The sequence below is a fragment of the Halichoeres trimaculatus genome, unplaced genomic scaffold (assembly GCF_033239565.1).
Source record: "Halichoeres trimaculatus isolate MK-OKI-2021-1 unplaced genomic scaffold, fHalTri1.1 fHalTri1_scaffold_12, whole genome shotgun sequence".
Lineage (NCBI taxonomy): Eukaryota > Metazoa > Chordata > Actinopteri > Labriformes > Labridae > Halichoeres > Halichoeres trimaculatus.
This window is the reverse complement of record NW_027437190.1, coordinates 13690030-13706963: the sequence shown is the minus strand read 5'-3', so window position 1 is coordinate 13706963 and position 16934 is coordinate 13690030. Positions and strand designations below refer to the sequence as shown.

Here is a 16934-nt window from a genome sequence, read left to right as displayed (position 1 = left end):
CATATGGAAATGAATAAAAGTCATGTAAATTAATAAAATATGTAAATAACATGTCTGTTTGGTTTAGGGAGTGTGGAACAATGAGAAGTTCAGCATTAGTGAGCTGCATCTAATGTTAATGTCTTTAAAAACAAACTCAAAACCTACCTTTTTAGTCAGGCTTTTACCTGAATTACCTTTTAGTGTTTTATTTATTTTAAGTACAGACCTCTTTTCATTATTTTATCTTGTCTTATTTTTTATCTTTTCTTTTTAAAATATTTTCTACTGTCCTATTTTCTTCTCTAGTTTTCCTGTTTTATTCCTCATTTATTTATCATTATGGATATTTTAACTTAATTTCAAGTATTTTTTATTCTTAATTTTTAAAAATAATTTTCTTATTTTATTTTATGATATATTTAATTTTATGCTTTTAACCTAACCTCCAGTGTTTTCTCATTTTTCAACCTTTAAGAAGGCGTTTCCTCAGTAAGTACTGGGAACAGCAGTGTGCTTTATTATTGTCTTTTATCTATGTTGCTTTTTATCAACACTGTATGGACTGCTGTGTGCGTGGGTTCTGGGGCTGGGCAGAGTGGGTTTGGGTTATAACTCCTTTATTTTCATTTGTCTGTTTGTAAAGCACTTTGTGCTGCATATTATTTGTATGAAAAGTTCTATATAAATACATTTTGACTGATTGATTGATAGTGATGATTAAGAGATAAATAATACATCAGCAGGAATCACTGAACTTCACACCTTGCTTTATCTTGCTTTGTCAGCCAACAACAGACTTTACAGGCTCAGTCATGGGTTAAATCTTCTAAATTAATAATTTATCTGTAAACTGAGACATGTGTTTCAGGGGTGTACCCTCCAGGGTTCAACAGAGACAGTAAAGCGCAGTGTTTCGACCTTAAAAGGTCTTTAATAACATCCCTGTCGTGTTATCCTCGTCAACAAGCGTCTACAGTCCTTTTTTGTTCCAGACGCAGGTATCTCCAGCTGCTCCTGACCCTCCCCTCTCAGCTATTCCCCTATTTCGCGCTTTATCCAGTTCCCTATTTGGCCGTTTCGATGGTGGGGCGGGACTGTGACGTCACTCGAAACTTCTTTCAATGTGCTGAGAGGAGCGGAGTCGCTAACACACCGGTCCGGAGGAGGAGAGTGATAACAGCAAAAAGAGGAGAACAGCTCATTAATCTGTTATATATATTTATTTATTTCACTTTTGGAGTATTTATTTTATTTACATCAAAGATGAACGGAGTGACGAGAAGTCTGTGCACGTTTGAAGACATCAGAAGTCAAGAGTATGGGGTAAGTGCCCAAAGATGATACACACTTTGATATTTCTTTCCAGTTGTTTTTGTTGTTTGTTTGTTTTTAGCTTTTAGCATCTTTTGGCCACAAAAAATCGACTCTAAACTGATTTTGAACGTTGCTAGCTGATTTTGTTTTAGTTGAAACGTGTACAGCATGCTTTTAATTTCACAACGTGGGTCGGATCTTGTATTGGGCTTCAAGAAAGGCACTGTTCCTGTGATTTCCCCCCTCACAGATTATCAGGCTTTATCTTCTCTAAGTGGTGTATAAGTCTCTGGCATTGTAGTAATGAGAGTAGCTAATTAGTCCAAGTCCCTCTGCGCAGATAAAGACAGCAGCTGAGGAGCTGTCCAAACAACATCTGTGCCTGTCACAGGTGCTTCTGCTCACATCATCTGAGGACTTAAAGTTGCAATTGTGACAGACAGTGAAGGCAGCTCACAGACAAACACCTGTTGAAGGTTCTCCTGTGCATAATGTTCATCACCTGTGCATGTAAATGTTCAGCAGGATTAGACATCAAACTTCCTTGATGTGCAGGTCATCCTCTGTCAGTTCTGGAGAGGAAGATTAGCTATTTTCTCATGAAGCTGCATATTGTTTAATCATTCACCTCACCTGAAAAGCAAACTGTAAACCTGCTCTGAGGTTTATGAGGTTGCGGAGCAACATGACACTTTCACCCTATCAGCAGCAGCCTCCTGCTTGGTTCAATACCTTCCAACAGCACTGAGCTCATGTATCAGATCATATTTTCAAGTGGGGCATAACAGTGATCAGCATCAATCATGATCATGAATTTTTAAAGCAATTTCTTTGTCAATAGAGCCAGACTCCACATTTGTGTCAATAGTCTAGACTCAGAAATCAGTTACTGTTGTGTAACTGTAGTTTCAAGTGCCACAAAGGTCGAAGTGTAGAGAGGGCAGCTCCACACACGCATACACACCTAATAAAACTGATAATTTGAGTTGAGGAATGTGCTGTGAAGCAACGTGTGAAACTCTGTGACTGTGAAACCTTTATTTAACTAATCATGCATTACAGTAAAACATGGAGCATTGCATAAGCCACAGGGAGCCAAGTCATCCTTGTAAAAGTCACATCTCTCAGTCAAGTTGTACCCCAGCTTCAGTATTTACATATCTGACATGCTTATCAGACAGGGTCGGACATTTCACTGTGACATGTAACATTTTAAAATGACACATTTGCAGAAAGTGACTCCCTTTACTGTTAATCAGAGAGAATGTTGACGACACAAGGACATGTGAAAGGAGGGAGTGTGCCTGATGTTTCAGTGGAAGGCCTTCAAAGTCCTGCAGCATCTTAACTGGAAGTGAGGCGATAGGATCTGAAATTTGAAAACAGGAAGAACACCCAGGCCTGGCTTTGAAACAACCGCTTCAAAAAAAGATGAAACTTTCTTGGAAATTGTAGTACAGTGTCTTCTCCCATAAATCCAGTAATGAGATGTCTTTGTTTTCATGAGGCCTCTTTTTGAATAATGCCACAATTATCCCTGCTGCTGTTTAGTTTCCCTGATTAGTGTGACTGAGCACATTCCTGTCATCTGTCCTCATCCCCAATCAGCATCTCAGTTAGGAATGTCTGACGTTATTTTCTGTGAATGTGCCAAACACACTCAATACATTAATCCATTTAGTACTTCAACACATGAGCACACCTAGTTAGCGCACAACACAGAGAAGAAGAAAACAGGTCAACATGGTTGACTCAGAGATGTTTGTGTCTTCTTGAACACTGTGTAGTTAGCTTTAGTGTCATGACTCAGGTCCATATGCCGTGAGCTAACTGTTTACCCTCAGCGTTAACCTGTTAATTCTCTCACATGATGGCAACACACACCCAAACCCTTCTCCAACTCATCACACCTCTGCTTGTCTTTGAGCATCAGAGTTTACACATCCTTAAACTTAACCCTCAAGTTTTTAACAGACCACAAAAGGGCAAAGCCTGACAGTCACTACTCAGGGAAGCACAGCCTGTACACGTAGAAAGCTGAAGCTGTCAAATAAATGATGATCTGATCTAAAATCAGATTCAAAACATTAAATCATGTTTGTGGTTGTTTCGTGTATCTCTTCTCGGTCCTTTTTGTTGTCTGTCTCTTTTTTAATACTCCTTGTGTTTTTTGTTTGTTTTGTTTTGGACAGTCTTGTAACATTCTTTGCGTCCTGTCTTGGTAGTTTTGGATTTGCTCTAAATGTTTATGTGTTTTTTGTTTTTTTTGGCTCTCTTTGTAGACCGTGGTGTCTCTTTGTAGTAATTAGTGCTTTTTTTGTTGTATTTGTCTCCTTTTGGTTATTTGGATTTCTTCTTTTCTTCTGTATTTTTTACACAAATGGTGGTCCATTTAGTGTCTCTGTGTCTCTCTTTTCTTTCTTCTATTTAACTCTTGAAAACTTTTTGAGTCGATGTGTGATGTTTTCGTGCATCTTAAGAGTAGTTGTGGTGCATCTCTGTCCTGTGAACTTGCTGAGAAGTGGAAAATGCTTCTGCTGAACTAAGTATAACAGATAAGAATCATGGTTTACACTTGTAAAATATTTCCTTATCTTTGTCGTACTGTGGGGGTCAAGACTATTTTTGTAGCAAAGTTCCTGTTCAGCTGCTCTCTTTGTGTCAGTACAATGTTTAAAATAGAATGTGAAAAACTTTTGTTAAAAAAACTTAACGTTTGTGTCTTATATGTCCTTCCCTAAATGAGGCACTGAACCTTAAGTGTACTGAAATGTACCTGCAGCTTTGCCATCTTACATCTGTTGCCTCACAGGCTGAGGTTTAAAAAGCTGGACATGAGACAAAAGTGACATCTGTGCAGCAGGTGATAGAGAAAGCAGTGCATAAGAGGGTTCAAGTGATTTGATTCACATATGCACACCATCTTGGAGGAATGCTTGCGTGGCATGCAGGTATGACACCTGGAGGCACTAAAAGATGTTTTACTATTTATGGCAAAGATCCCTGCTGCTGCCTGAGTTTAAAACATCTGAACTATTCAATAAATGGGAGCAGAGCTCTGAAGAACATTTTGTATTTTCAGTGGTTGTCGGATATCTTGGTTGTCGATTCCAGGCTAATTTAACCTGATTATTTACACAGCTCCTGATGCCAAAGCCCAAGACAAAAGTTTCTCCAAACCCTTTGAGCCTCCCAGTCATACCACTGGATCTTTTGTCTGAGTACCAGGCAGTGTGGAGACTTTGTGTATGTGTGAGCTTAGTTTCAGGTTTCTCTCCTGTTAGAAAGGTAGTGTGTTCTGTCCTGTGTGTGTGTGTTTTCCTTCGTGCGAGGCTTCGATGAGTGTGGGCAGACGTCACTGACTGTGGTCACATCCAACTGGTCTTTTTGTGTGTGTTCTCATGATGTCTAGTATTACAGGTTGTCCTGGAGGTGGGGTTTATGTGTATGTGAGTGTGTGTGTGGATATAAAAGAGAAAGCAAACAGAGAGTTGAGTGTGTAAATAGTTGATGGCAGAGGAAGGATTGGTTCAGTCCTTGTTTGGTTGTCCATGAATGTTTGCTGAAGTTGTATAATAATGGATTCCTTCTTGACAACCATCGCTCTGTTCTTCTTTTTTTCTCCCCCCTCTTCTCTCCCCCTCCTCTAATCTCTGTGCCCTATGAAAGCTTTCAGGTGTAATCTGAGTAGAAAGCATGTTAAAGAGGGGAATTCTTTGCTTTCATTTTCCTGAGTTTCCATCTGACATAGTTGGACCACTACCACTGCTAATGGGATATTTCCTCTGTCTCTCTCATTGTTCTCGTTGCTGCTTGGCGCCCTTTACTCTGACTGTACTCCTGGCCTTTTAATTTCAGCTGTCCCTCTCTGGTTGTCTCTGCGTTACTGAACTTCCTGGACAGATAAAAAGCTGATCATACAGGCCTCCTATTGTCTATAGAGCACTTCTTTTTGCATGCCCACACCGCTCTTTATCAAAGTGTTACACAACACAACCCAGTTCATACCCTCTGTCTGGCAAACATCAAGGTCGGGACATTCACTGTATCAGTATAAGCGGAGAGATAACATAAGAGTTTCCTTTTTTTCACCTCAATTGCCAGTCTGACTCTAAACTGCTGACACAATGAGTTGCAACTAGTATTTTCGTTGTCCTTGAACCTATTTTTACAATTTATCAAAACTTAATATATGAAAAACTTTCTTTTCCCATCCAACCATTAACCAGAAAGAGTTTTAGTTTATCAGCTCTCAAGATTTGTGGTTCAGTAGTGAGTTTTGTTCCAAAGGGACTAGTTTAACTAGTCATCAGGACGGAAATTTGATATCTGGTTGAAAACTGCCAGAAAACAATCAAACTGGGTGAGTTTATTTTGCACATCTGAATGCAGGATCACAATTTGAGCAAGTTACAGAGGCTGTGAGGAGTTTCAAAGTGATTTAAAAAAAAAAGTCCCTCTTCCTGATATATACCATGATCATAATCCACACTTTAACATTAGATTATCAGCACCAATATAGATTATTTTAATATGCTACTACATAGCTTCCTGGTCGGGTGGAGCAGGACCAGATCAATTTGCCCCACTTTTTAGTCTCTTTGACAACACCGTGCAGACTATCTAAGTTTAGTCGCGGAAAGATAGCTCTCTGTTTTCCTCTGCTGAAAACAATTTCTGTGATTAATTTTGTAGTGATGCTGGACACAGGAGCTAAACTGTCAGACAGAAAAAGAACAGAAGAGCAGAGGAAAGCTAAACAGGAGAGTGATACAGCCCAAGCTAAAGGCTAACGCACAAGCTAAACTGTGTGATAATGTTCATTACAGACCACAGGAGTTATTCTACAGTGATCTGTTCAAACTTGAGAGTCTATCAATAAAATGAAGAGTGAGATTATATAAGCATAACAATTTTCAAGGATCTACTAACATAAGACATCTCACAGCATTGGGCTGTCAGTAGCGCTACATATAGACAACTACTAAACTACTGTACAAACTGACAGTTTGCTTATTGTCACATTAGCCTATAGATACACCATACACTGGGCTGCTTGTAGTGCTACATTTGGTGAGCTACGGTACAAATTTACTTTTGCTTATTGTCACGTTTCAAACAACAGCGTTACGTAACTGAAATGATAAATTCCTTACCTCGTCACATTCTATCCGTAATAAAGTTTTAATTTGTTCCTAAACAAACACACATCTTCACAACAGTGTGCGTGAGACTCCGGGCCAGAAGGTGGCGAGGCAGTTCACTTCAAACAGATCCTCCTCACAGCATCTGTAAAGTTGAGACCTAGCAACCAAAAGCACAGCTATCTGTGAACAGTGCTCATGGGTTGCCCCTGCTATCACTACGTTAATGCACGGATGTGATGTGGTGTGGAGGAAGAGAAACATGCTCATAAACAGTGGGTGCAATCTATTTATCATTTGTCATGGTAAACCAACCCTCACAAATTGAGACGAGAGATTTAGCATTCTCATCAGATCATATTACATAACGTCACATGGTTGAATTAACTGTTCATTCCAAGAGTTTGAAGTAATTCAATTCAAACATGTTTTCCCACAACAGAGTTTAATTAATCTGCAACCGAAAATCATATGACACGAAAGTGAGCCTCATAAAAGTCACAAACAAACATTGTTTAGTCAGCTGTAAAAAAATAAAAGAAATAAAAGGAGTCTGCAGTCGTCCTAACAGGACATACAAGGTAACGTCTGGAAGCTTAGCCGTGTATGACTGAAAAAACAAAGAGAACAGAAGTGGTGGCCAAATAGGGACAAGCACACACACCCACTTTAATTCACCTACACACACTTTCACAAACACACAATCATGATCACTTGACAAATTCCACAAAAGACTCTGTTACTTATTAACAGGTTACATGATTTTAATAAATGATATGATATGTGGGCAATAAATATGATAACGTGTGCATTCTTTCTAACTCTGTGTGTGTGTGTGTGTGTGTGTGTGTGTGTGTGTGTGTGTGTGTGTGTGTGTGTGTGTGTGTGTGTGTGTGTGTGTGTGTGTCTGTGTGTGTCTGTGTGTGTGTGTGCGTGTGTGTGTGTGTGTGTGTGTTTGTTTACAGTATTTAACCACAGCAGAGCATTGCAGACATTTCTTCTCTGCCTGCTGCGTCTCAGAGTTGACATGAGTTTAGACACAAAGGGGACACACTGGAAAATAAACAGAACAAGTTGTTATATAATGTCTCTGACCTCCTCCCTCACATCCGCATACTTACACACACACACACACACACACACACACACACACACACACACACACACACACACACACACACACACACACACACACACACACACACACACACACACACACACACACACACTTACACACAGACCTACACATACACTTGGCTCCGTATTACATATAAGGGGTTTCCCTGTGCTGGACACACACACACACACACACACTGTCACGTCCCACTCCAGACATTTCCTCTTGGTGTGACTTCTCCCCGGTGCTAATAAAAGAGAAAAAACACGAGGACGGTTTGTTTGTGCTGGGTCTAGAAGAGTTTTGCATCTGTGCATTGTTTTTCTCTGACAAACTCCTCACTCCCAAGTGCCAGATTGTTTACGGCTACTGTGAGGCTTCGTTGCCATGGTAACTTCTCGTCTTGTTTGACGATACATTATCTGCCCGCTTTCCCAGAAATCCAGAGGCTGCCTTTCATTGGCTGGGGAGCGCCTGGAGAGTTTCCGCCTTAAGTCCCTCTGACGTCTATAGCACACAATTTAAATCAAACAATCTGTCTGTGTGCAGCTGTGAAAAACTTTCAACTTTCACTCTGACGCTCAACACCCCCCTCTTTCCCTCTTACCGGATACTCCCCCTGTCTCTCCCTCCTGTTCTGTTTCATTTAGTGCGAATGACTCAGTCTCTCCTCCTCTTTTTTCCCCTCTCCTCCTCAAAATAGTTCTCAATCTGCCTCTCCATCACATAACGGTCTCTTTGTGGAGTTACTTCAGCATCTCATTTCTTCATCGCTCTTTTCTTTCCAGGACGGGTGCAGGCGACTGCGGCTCACACTTCAGAGCCCGGTGGAGAGGAGCACCGACCAGCACAGAGACAGGGTAAGAGGAACTTCCTGCCACTTGATAACGTAGGTTGAGATGTAGTCATAGGACTCAGAAGTTTTGAAGGAATAGTCTGCAGACAGTAACATGAAAAAAACATAGTTTGGATTCTTGAGCGAAAGATTATGTAATGAGATTTGAGCAAACTATTTAAAGGAAACACTGGGATGGATTTGTTATAAGACATGAGGATAAAGAGCTTCTTTCCACTGCAGGTGAAGATGCTCATACCATATTCGGATCTGAAAGTCCTCACTGTTAATCTTCTTAATAACCCCTGGGATATGACCTTATAGCCAGCGCTCACTCATGCATTGACACCGCCACATTCCTGCTCTCAAACTCAACAAAACATTAATCTGCTTGTCAACATGCCATAGCTGCCACCAGCTTTTCATTAGCTTGGTTCCCACACAAGTCCACTCAGATCATCTCAAGACGGCCATTGTTCTGCCAAAACCAGCACCAAAGTCAAAAAAAAGGAAGACCACCAGAGCGCCAGTTACATAACATCTCCCTGCCTTCTTAGTGCGTCTGAGTGAGTGCGTCTGTACTGCTGGTTATGACTACCACTTCTAAAGTAGCTCCAGATGTTTGCAGGTCGGGTCTGCATAGTGATTATGGCTAAATGTTTCTGCCTACTAGTTATGACTGACTCACAGTCGGTCGCAGACTCAGAGATGAAGAGTATTCCTCTTGGATCTCATTGGTCAAATTGCATCATTCATATCAGACGTTCCAAAGAGATGTTTCACAGTTAGCGTCTAAGGAAGTAGTCCTGGCTGTCATACATAATGTTGTGCAATCTAAATGAGAAACGTGCTTTAACCCTTCCTCCAGTGCCAGCAAAACTCAGTGACTTCACTCATTCGTACATGTGGTAATAATGGGAATGCATCACACCCATCAGCCTAGATTCACACAGAACAAAAACACAGCAACAACTCCTCTGCTCTTTCTCTCCAGCCCATCGGACGAGCGTTCGCACTGGTGCAGCCGGCCAGCGACAGGACATCTCTAACCCCAGAGCCAGTCAAATCTACAGAGGAGCAGGTGGAGGTTATCAAGGTAGGCGCGGCGCTGTTGCTTTTATTTGTGAGGAAATATATGCCATGTTTGTTCTGTGATCACGTATGTTTGTGTTTGACATCCGTGTTTGGCGTCCCTCCCTGCACCAGGTTTATTTAGAGGCCCGCAAACAGGAGCAGCAGAAGCACCAGCAGAGTCTGAAGATGCTGTCAGATGAAGTTTCTCAGATACAGGAGGTCAGTGTACGCACAATATTCACACAGACGGTTAGGCTGTAACATGAAACAGAGTCATCATCATGGAACAATTTGCATGTTTGCATCATGTAAATATCATCCTGCTCTCTGCCCATGTCTCCCTCACACTTGTTTCTTTCTACGCTGTAAAAAATCATGTATTCAGCAGTCTCAGTATTCACAATTCGCCTGTTTTGTTTTAGGTGAGGTACTGCCTGAAGACACTAAGGGAGCAGATGGCAGCCAAGAGCAAGGTAGGTCTATTTCGAGCTGTTTTTTTTGTTAATCCCCATCCTGTGCGCTCCATGGCATTTCCTCCATGTATGTGCTCCTTCATGTTCCACTACTTCCTCGCTTACTTCCTCCTTTTCATTTTCCAGCCACACACAAATGGATGGAAAGTTGGTGTCCCCTTCAAAAAGAGTGGCTCATCTGCGTCTAAGAGCAGCGCTAAAGCTGAGGGACAGGTGAGCAGCCTCGATTCAAAGTTATAGCAAACCGTCTGTACAGTGTGTGAAAGTCTTTCTGTGGGTGTCCTAAAGGCAAACAGAGAGCATGCAGTGTCAGGTGAAAGAGAGAAATGTGATGAAGCAGAAAAGAAAAGGATTAATATGACAGTGAGACTGTAAATGTGCCCACAGCACCCTGAGGTGCATGTTATAGTGTGAGAAAGCTGCTCAGGCACATGGTGTTCTTTTCCTCACATGTGCTTTTCTCATTGTTGCCAGCATTCCACAGACAACTTCCCTTTAATAGTTTTGTTGCTATCTTTGAGCACCTTTAGCAACCTCTACTGTCTGCGTGTCAATAATGTTTATGTACAAACACAACAAGCAGGCCTAACACCACTATCAATGCTTTAATTGGTTGCGTTACCTGTGAGTCACGCGATGGCTGGCTCACAGAGGTGCTGCAGAAACAGGAGGAAAACTCTCCACAGACTCCTCCAGTGACGCACGTCGACACGCCTGTTTTTCTTTATGACAGCCTAACCCACTGAGCTCATTCGAAACGAAAACAAGACTGCAATTACATCAGTGTAAAGATATCTCCCCACCATTTAACCTGCTATCCACTATAACAGGGTTTTTGAAGAAGAACATAAAAACTATGATCAGGATATTTCAAGGAAGAAATAAAATGTTATGGTTTGATTGTTTGACAAGTAAAGAAAGTGAAGTTGTTTTTACATTTTTAAGCAACTGATTAACTGGGCAGCAGCTAAGTGTTAAAGGATGTTTCTAGGGTGATAGAAGTTAAAAGATACATGAAACACATTGTTCGAAATCTTTTTAATGGATGGAGTCGGCTTCTTTATGGAAGAGAAATGGGGCCACTGCAACTACAAGGGATCCTCAGGGGAAGATATGACACAAACTTTACTTTCAGAATTCTATTAAGTCAGAATTCTCAGAACCCCCCCCCACAAAATTCTATGAAAAAGTATTAAATGATTTTGAAATCTGGATTTATTTTTAGAATATTTACTTTAAAGTTCTTTCTTTCCCTCTTTACTGAGGCTTTAGAAAACCAAATGCAAAAAAAATATCACAAGAAAATTTTCACATTTTCTAACTTAAGAGTATTTCTCTGTCTTTTGTTTTTCAAGTGTAAACAGTGAAATACAAACCATGGACTTTTTTCTATTCTTTCTTTGTTGTTGTTGTTTCACTGATAACTTTACTTATGACTGAGGATTTAGATTTAGTGTGTTTCATAACTTAAAAAAAAAGAAATTATCCTGATCTATCACAGGTATCTAAGACAACTGACTTGTTTGCGCAAGAGTTTAACTGCCTCAAGTCAGGACTGAACTGGAACATTCTGGCAGCACTCGCAGTTTTGACTCTCAATCAGCTTTGCACATCACGACACAGCTGGATTTGAAGTCAACACCCTTTTGCACATTCTCCATGGGATTGAGATCTGGATTGAGATTCTCCAGGAAATTACAGCTTCCATCTGCTGATCTAACCCTTCATTCTTTCTCTCAGGAAGCAGATGAAGAAGCAGAGAGAACCAAGCTGAGGGAGGTCAGTAAGCGCTTGTATGCACAGCTTCAGGAGGCAGAGAAGAAGCACCTGGAGGAGAAGGAGAAGCTGCAGGTAACACACAGGAGCTCCTTTTCATGAGCAGTTTTGCTTAGTGTTCACTGCATTTCAGCAAAGTCAATCATTTCTCTCCATGTCTGTTCAAGGCGGAAGGCAACAAGCTGAGAGAGCATCTGAGCAGCCAGGAGCAAAAGCTGAGAATCACAGAAGACGCCAGCGAGAAGAAAGACCAGCGCATAGAAGAGCTGCAGAGGCTGCTGGGAGGGATGGAGCAGGAGAGCGCCACCCTTCGGGAGGCAATCCGCAACCGGGAGGAGGAACTCCGCGAGCTGCAAAAGCTGAGAGAAGAGGGCCAGAAAGGAGACCAGAGGTCAGCACACACACAAAAAACACACACAGAATAAATTATGGCAATCAACCCAGGATTAGTGTCATAACTCTGTGTGTATTTTTAGGGCTGAGCAGCTGGAGAAGGAGGTGGCTGTTCTCAAAGAAAAGATCCACCATCTGGATGACATGCTGAAATGCCAGCAAAGGAAAGTCAGACACATGATTGAACAGGTGAGATGACATGTGCGGGACTCAGTAAAGCAAACACATTGTCTCAGTGTTCCTATTTGCAGAGGAGTTTCCCACAGCCTGACTGTGTGTTTGCTCTGTTCTCAGCTTCAGAACTCTCGCCTGGTGATCCAGGAGAGAGACCGCGTCATCAAAGAGCTGGAGGAGAAAGTGGCTTTCTTGGAGGCTGAGGTGAGAGAAACGTGTAGTCTTCTCCTGTTGAAGTGGAAATAAGAATTCCAGCGAATACATAAACTGATCACTGACTTTTTGTGTGTGTAGAACCGAGAGATGCATGACCAGATGGACTACTTCCTTGGAGGTCAAAGGTCAAACTCCTACCTATCATCAGAGCGCAACCCCCAAATCGTGTATAGGTAAATTCTACTTTATTTTCTTATGTGCACATGTCGCAAGCATGGCATTTCCTTCAAGTGGCAGAATTAATCAATGAGTTTATGGGCAATCATTTTATACTTATCGTTCTGTCTCTCCAGTAAACAGATCAAGCCATCCACCTCATCCAACAAACCACTCCCCTTCATCAAAGTCATCGAGATTAAGTCATGAAGGAGAAAATCACAGAAAGCCTCTGAAGGCACCAAACCACCAAACCTGTCCACAGCAAACCAAACAGCACCACATCTGATCACATGAATGTTTGAGCTATCGGAGAGGAGCTCCCTGGTCTGCCACCACAACAACACTTTGACGAAAGTGATCAAACCACTCACACCGTAGAAGGAGACTGTTTGGTGTTTGTTGGCACGTATGCCAGCTTTAATGTAGATACACTAAGAGTACTGACTCAGCAAAGGTGCATTTGAAGTTTTACATGTTGTACTGTTTCCTGTTTGTGTTTTTCCATGTTTGAATTGTTTTCGTCTAACCTTTGAGTTTACGACATTGATGTTGTGTTCAGACAGAAACGTGGAGCAAAGTGCAGTTCTTTTGCCAAAGTGGGTTAAGACGTTGTAAAGTCGTAATCAGGAATGTAGCAAACACAGCAAACTAAACTAAAGCTTTGTATAAAAATGAGTAACATGTCGACCTACATCCTACGTCTTTGTACTCATTAATGACTATGTTCGCTTTGTAGAGTGAACTATAAATTACTTTCAACATGTAAATAATGACTGTAGCTTACAGGAAGTTGTACAACCTGCGACGAGAAGAGCTGTGTTTAGATTAGACTTATTTGTAAAGCCAAACAATGCGGCACCTTGTGAAACTGTGAGGAAGCAGGAGAAAAACGTCAGTGTCACTTATGAAGAAATTTAACAAACTGCTTATGGAAGTGTCTTCTGTTTCTTTCACATCTTCCCTGTAAAGCATTTCAGATCCCTGCTGTTGTGTATAGTTATGTTTTGTACATATTAACGAAAATGTTCTGATGTTTCAACTCTTGCTTAACATCTTCCTTCTCTGTATTTATTTATATTAAAAGAAACTCCAGACAGATTGTGCGGTAGATTTTTTTAAAGTATGTAATAATCTGTGTTTGTGGCTCAGAATAAATGGCTTCAAATAAATTCAGTGTCTACTGATCTTCAAATGTTTGCTTCACTTGGAGAGTTTTGAGCTACTCTTGAGCTTGATTACAAGGACAGGTGCGCCCTCTGCTGGACACTTAACACTTGAGCTGAGTATATTAAATCCATCACGTGAGAAAACTACAATTTTTGAAAGTTATGTTCTTGTTTTATTTTGAAGGCATTTTGCAATAAAAGCAAAGGGAAATTAAAAACAATAAGGCACACGTACACTTACAGATAAGATCATAAATTCAGACATTTTAGGGTCAGTTTTCCTTTTTCCAAAAGTCAGAGGAGAAAGAAACTTCCCTGCACTAAGATAAATCAATGCACAGGAATACTGTGTAATCACTGAGATAAAATCAGAAAAGCACCAAATTAAAACAATTAATTGAATTAAGTATTAATTATGGCTTCTGGACAATCTGGACATTCTGAACATTAAAATCTAAAAAAACAAAAACAAGCTGTCACTGTAACTGACAACAGTGGCACAAAGACAAAAACACAAGTGGTATTAACAGTGCAAGGCAACCATTAACACTGGTCTTCTATACAAGCATATCTATTTAAATACAGTTGGTTATTTTAAATAAGTCTGCATAGGCCATTACATTGTGCAATAAATACTGATTGTCTTATGCTATTGCATAGCTTTTTAGCTCCCATCATGTTTGGTCAAATCAACCTTTCTTGCTATAGACACTTTGTGTAGTCAAGTTTTCTCTGGCACTCATACATGCGTTCATACAGTATACACGCATAGGCTACACTTAGTTTAAGCACTGTAACAGTAGTCTGATGTGCACTTAATTCTAAATCAGGCAGTATATGTTAGTATTCAAAGGCACTGTTCATGTGGCTTCACTTTGAACTTTGAGGCTACAGTTACAGTAAATCCCTGGCAGCTCTGTCTCGTCTTGACCTTTCTAGAGGAAAGGATCAGTAGATTTTCAGAACGTACTGTCCAGGGTGTTGTAGTTGTCTTTGAAGTTCTTCAGCTCAAGGAAGTTTCTGGGCCGCTTGCTGCGCTGCTGCACTGAAGACGTGAGGTAGGTGGTTTGTGTCGGGGAGGAAGATGAGCTTGCAGGTTCTGCAGTACAGGTCAGGTCTTTGGCTGCAGACTGGTGATAGTGGCTCGGAGAGTTGCCACTGTGAGATTTGACACTAAAAAACAACAGAAGAAGAAGCAGATTGTTCCTGGTGCATGATTATCATTCCATGGAGGGATTAGGATAGAAAGAAAAAGCTGCAAGGGAGGAAAGGTGGTGTTTGTACTCACGCAGAGGCCAGCTCAGTTAGAGCTTTCTGGAACTGTGAAAACTCAGCCTCACCAAAAGCCTAAGGACAAAATCAGAAGCCAAACAAATACATTAGTTTATCTGTCAGCTTTTAAAAGGCAGTTCACAGAAGGATGGGCTAAAAAGTGACGTTACACTGATTGGCCAAAATGTTGAACCATGAACTTCACATTGAGTTGGAACCTCTTATACCACCAAAACTTGATTGGTATGTTTGTGACAAGACTGTAAATCTTTGGCACACAAAACCAACACACTGACCTCTGCCCCGTGTCGTGCTTTATTGTACCCATCCAGCACTGAGTGAATGAGGTTCTCTGGAAACATGTAAGGCGAATTCCTCAGCTGTAGAAGCCAAGTCCGAAGTCTTTTACCCGTCACGGCAGTGGAAGTCCCACCCAGTTCTCGGAAAGGGAGATCTAATAAAAGAAATTTAGGTTATGTTGTAAAAATAGGAAGGAATTTATATGATTTCAGGATGACAACAAAAGTCAGTGATGTCAGCAGCTCACCTGTGTCCCTGATTGCATCCAGTGCTCTCATCCTGTACAGGTAGTCATAGGTCCCTGCAAGACACACAGACACACAGACACACACACACACAGACACACACACACACACACACACACACACACACACACACACACACACACACACACACACACACAGGTTAATACAAACTATGAAATAATACCTTCTCCTGTGAATATGCCAGAACGATGTGCATTAGTGTGTCTTCTTGAGCTTCTCTAACCTGACTGTTCGCTCTGTTTTAGCCGGTCGTCATTTGAGGACAGCAGACGAGGCTCAAAGTGGATTTTCTGAACCAGGTTGAGCTTGGCTTCAATTTCTTGTCTTAGCTCCTGCAGGATCAACCAGTGTTATAAGTACAATGGTAAATCAGCAAGGCCCCAAGCAGCACCACACTTCTATTACTTTATGGAGTGCCTGTGTGTTTGTGTGTGTTACCTTTGGAGCATTGTGGCCAAGGGGAACATGAGGTCCTCTCCGGGACTTCATGGCCAAACGCATAATTTGTCTTTTGACGAAGATAAACAGCAAAACAAACACCTGGAGGGAAGTCAAGTTTTGTGAACTTCTGTTTGTGGAGTGCTGAAGAAGAAAAAGATGCTTAACAACTAAAGAACAGCAGAAAATATTAGACTGCAATTTACTGAATTAGAACTTAAAATAACTTTCATGAACATTTCTACTATTGTCCAATGCAAAAAAAAAACAAAAAACAAACAACAACTTACAGCGTTTCACAAACATTAATACATTTGTTATTATGACGCTGGATTTTAAAATGTATCTCTGTAGCCCTTGGAAATTATATAACAAAAAAATATGATGTAATTAAATAATCCTGTGACTGCATCCTCTTTGGTCTTTGAAAACGTGAAGTTGAAAAGATTGGTGAACTTGTGTATTACAATTACATTCAGACAGACTCACCAGACTTCCGTAGGCCATTACAAGCACTACGTTAATGCTTGACAGAAGTGAATCGCCCCGCATTTTGACACTTAACTAACCTAACTGACGTTAACTATGGCTAAACGATGTCGTTAAGTACATCCCGCACATTTTCAAGGCACAAAGACCCATTTCAGTCTTATGTAGTACCACTATAAACTCACGTCGGACAAAAGACAAAGGACAGTGAACTAACAGTAAAGTTAGACGCTCTTGTTTCCTACATTTTACTGGCTTGTTGTCTTCCGTGTTAGTCACGTGACCGGTACAGACGTTAGTGACGTCGTAGTGACGTTAAATTGGTCTCTGCTGCCGTCTACTGTTA

At 41.0% G+C, this 16934-nt stretch overlaps 2 protein-coding genes across 2 annotated transcripts; one reads left to right on the top strand and one right to left on the bottom strand.

The window, feature by feature from the left end:
• Positions 1 to 1123: 1123 nt before the first annotated feature.
• Positions 1124 to 13760, top strand: tuft1a (tuftelin 1a). Its single transcript, XM_074682615.1, has 12 exons — positions 1124 to 1305; positions 8346 to 8417; positions 9387 to 9488; positions 9599 to 9685; positions 9889 to 9939; positions 10066 to 10152; positions 11680 to 11790; positions 11883 to 12106; positions 12192 to 12297; positions 12403 to 12486; positions 12577 to 12671; positions 12792 to 13760. Exons 1-12 carry the CDS (start codon positions 1246 to 1248, stop codon positions 12862 to 12864), a joined length of 1152 nt encoding a protein of 383 aa, XP_074538716.1. The 5' UTR covers positions 1124 to 1245; the 3' UTR covers positions 12865 to 13760.
• Positions 13761 to 14021: 261 nt separating this feature from the next.
• Positions 14022 to 16876, bottom strand: ltap1 (lipid transport auxiliary protein 1). Its single transcript, XM_074683611.1, has 7 exons — positions 16589 to 16876; positions 16100 to 16201; positions 15885 to 15993; positions 15643 to 15696; positions 15392 to 15549; positions 15112 to 15170; positions 14022 to 14996 (listed from the first exon to the last, which is right to left on the bottom strand). Exons 1-7 carry the CDS (start codon positions 16649 to 16651, stop codon positions 14783 to 14785), a joined length of 759 nt encoding a protein of 252 aa, XP_074539712.1. The 5' UTR covers positions 16652 to 16876; the 3' UTR covers positions 14022 to 14782.
• Between the last annotated feature and the right edge of the window lie 58 nt (positions 16877 to 16934).

Coding starts and splice junctions, on each gene's coding strand:
- tuft1a (XM_074682615.1), top strand. CDS start 1,246: ATGAACGGAGTGACGAGAAGTCTGTGCACGTTTGAAGACATCAGAAGT. Junction 1,306..8,345: donor TCAGAAGTCAAGAGTATGGG/GTAAGTGCCCAA, acceptor TTTTCTTTCCAG/GACGGGTGCAGGCGACTGCG. Junction 12,107..12,191: donor GGCCAGAAAGGAGACCAGAG/GTCAGCACACAC, acceptor GTGTATTTTTAG/GGCTGAGCAGCTGGAGAAGG.
- ltap1 (XM_074683611.1), bottom strand. CDS start 16,651: ATGCGGGGCGATTCACTTCTGTCAAGCATTAACGTAGTGCTTGTAATG. Junction 15,550..15,642: donor GGATGCAATCAGGGACACAG/GTGAGCTGCTGA, acceptor TTCTTTTATTAG/ATCTCCCTTTCCGAGAACTG. Junction 15,171..15,391: donor AAGCACGACACGGGGCAGAG/GTCAGTGTGTTG, acceptor TTTTGTCCTTAG/GCTTTTGGTGAGGCTGAGTT.